Source organism: Pundamilia nyererei, unplaced genomic scaffold, assembly GCF_000239375.1.
Source record: "Pundamilia nyererei isolate P.nyererei 1_Seehausen unplaced genomic scaffold, PunNye1.0 scaffold00065, whole genome shotgun sequence".
NCBI lineage: Eukaryota > Metazoa > Chordata > Actinopteri > Cichliformes > Cichlidae > Pundamilia > Pundamilia nyererei.
In genome coordinates, this window is record NW_005187466.1 from 2,612,418 (window position 1) to 2,614,514 (window position 2,097).

The 2,097-nt window shown below is 39.2% G+C and overlaps 1 protein-coding gene across 1 annotated transcript in view; it reads right to left on the reverse strand.

Annotated features, from left to right (window-relative positions):
• Window positions 1-1,633, reverse strand: part of lrpap1 (low density lipoprotein receptor-related protein associated protein 1) — a 12,779-nt gene extending 11,146 nt beyond the window's left edge. The window contains exon 1 of the mRNA XM_005735839.1: window positions 1,489-1,633. Within this exon, the coding sequence (XP_005735896.1) occupies window positions 1,489-1,633 (145 nt within the window). The remainder of the gene's footprint in view (window positions 1-1,488) is intronic.
• Window positions 1,634-2,097: the final 464 nt, after the last annotated feature.

Sequence of the window (2,097 nt, forward strand, 5' to 3'; positions counted from 1 at the left end):
CATGGAAAAGATGACTCGACGTGCTCCTTAAAAGATTTATATTTAGCCAGCTAAAGGAGGGACTGTGTTGCTCTGCCTGTAGCAGGAAGGTCACTGCACCACAGGGGAGCGAGGAAGGAGAGGAACCAGAGCAGGTGGACTGCTGGCCGAGCTCTCACAAGGAATAAAGGGAGATACAGTATGCCTGTCCTTTAAAATCATACAATAGCACCTCAGTCTAAACACTGCTAAATACTACATAAAGAATATCTCAAATGTAATTCAAAATACAGAAATATCTTTTTACCCACAGCCTGAATAGCACATAAAATAAAATTGGTATGCTTTTAGTAACTCATCTGCCAGGTGACAAGTGAACAGATTAAGTGAGATATGAAGAGTGCTACTGATAACAGCAGGAAGGAGCAGTGGGGGAATCACTACCACAGGTTAGAAGTATGACCTTCAGAGTTTATTTTAAATGACAAACCAGTACATCAGAATGTTTACTCCGGTTAAACTTTTACGGTCAAGTATGTGATCCTTAAACTTTGCCATGTTTAGCACATATACTATAAAAAGTACATGTACTTAATCTATCATTAAACATTTTCTTTGTCTTTGTTCGATTGACATCTACAGTATATGCCTTGACTAAATTAGACCTACCTAAACCACCTGTCTTAACATGTCTCTTTTTAGCACTGGGTTTAAATGACATTGAAATTCAGAAAGTTTGTAAAAGTTAGATTCAAGATTATTATTTTTTCTTACACCACTAGCAAAGCAATTTAGGACCCGTTTCATGTCTACAGTGGCAAGAAAAATGGAGGATCTCAGACAGTTTTACAAGATAAAACTTCTGTAAAGTCTTTTGTTTGTGTTTTTGCATGAGAGGATTTAGTTTTATTATTTTCCAAGGTTTAAAACAAAAACTAAAAATGCTGTTCTCAAGCCAGGTGTCATTAACCTTCTGCTTTCCCATATTAGACAAAAAGAAAATTAAAAGGAATAACTTTAAATCCATTAACTCTAAAAATATCAATCTTTTTGATGAGAGAAGATGGCTCTTACCAACGCATCGTGACCCACTGATTAGAGAGGCAAGATAAGATGCTGAAGATGGAACTACTATGCAGGAGAGAAGGAGGCAGATCACAGAGGGGGTTCATAAATGTAATTGAAGAGGACATACAGAGGGTTGCAGTGGCAGAGAGGATGGAAGATGATGCTAGGGATAGGCTAGATGATCTGCTGTGGTGGCCCCTAAAGGAAGCAGTGAAAGGAGAGGAAGAAGAAGAAATCCTGTGATACTCTCTGTTCCTGTTTTTTTGTTGGCTTTAGTGACTACCAGTGTGTTAGGATACGTTGCAGTCATTATTACTAATCAAACCCATAAAAAATGTCAGTATAGGGATTGTTAAAGATGGTGATTAAGGATCTAGAGGAAACTGACTCAGGACAAAGCTCTAACTACTGCTGATTGAATCAGTCTGCAGTTTGTCTTACCATGGAAGTTGCGCCTGAGCTGGGCCTCCTTCTCCCCATTTTCATCGAATCCCTCCACCTTCATTTTTTTCCACTGCAGCTCATCTTTCTCCTGGATCTTCAGGTCACTGTGCAGCTCAGCCTGTCGGACTGGAGACAACTGCATCTGTTAAATCCAAAAGAGTAGAAAATGTTGGCTTTGTTAGACAGGCAGAGGGAGAAAGTTTGCAGAAACAGAAAAGTACACAGAGAGATATTTTTTTTCCCATAATCCTAATTTTGCTCACAATAACAGTCTATTAAATATTGACCAAAGGTCTGATGAGGCAGCTGAAGAGGCAGTTAAATGCTAAATGATGCTCACTGGGATTAGCCGCAGTAAAACGCATTTTTCAACAATTTTCCAATACCAAGCTTGGCCCACCGTCTTAGCTGTGAGTACCAACTTCACAATGAACAAAAGACGCCTGATTTTTTTTTCCAACTAAGGAAACGTCCACCTGATCCCCTGGGTCTGTGCATAGCTCAGTACGTCGATCATGTATCTCTTATTGCCCTGTCTTCATTGTTTCAGCATTTTCCTCAAATTATTTGTGCTACATGAATCGTGCTGTTGATCGTCTTAAATAC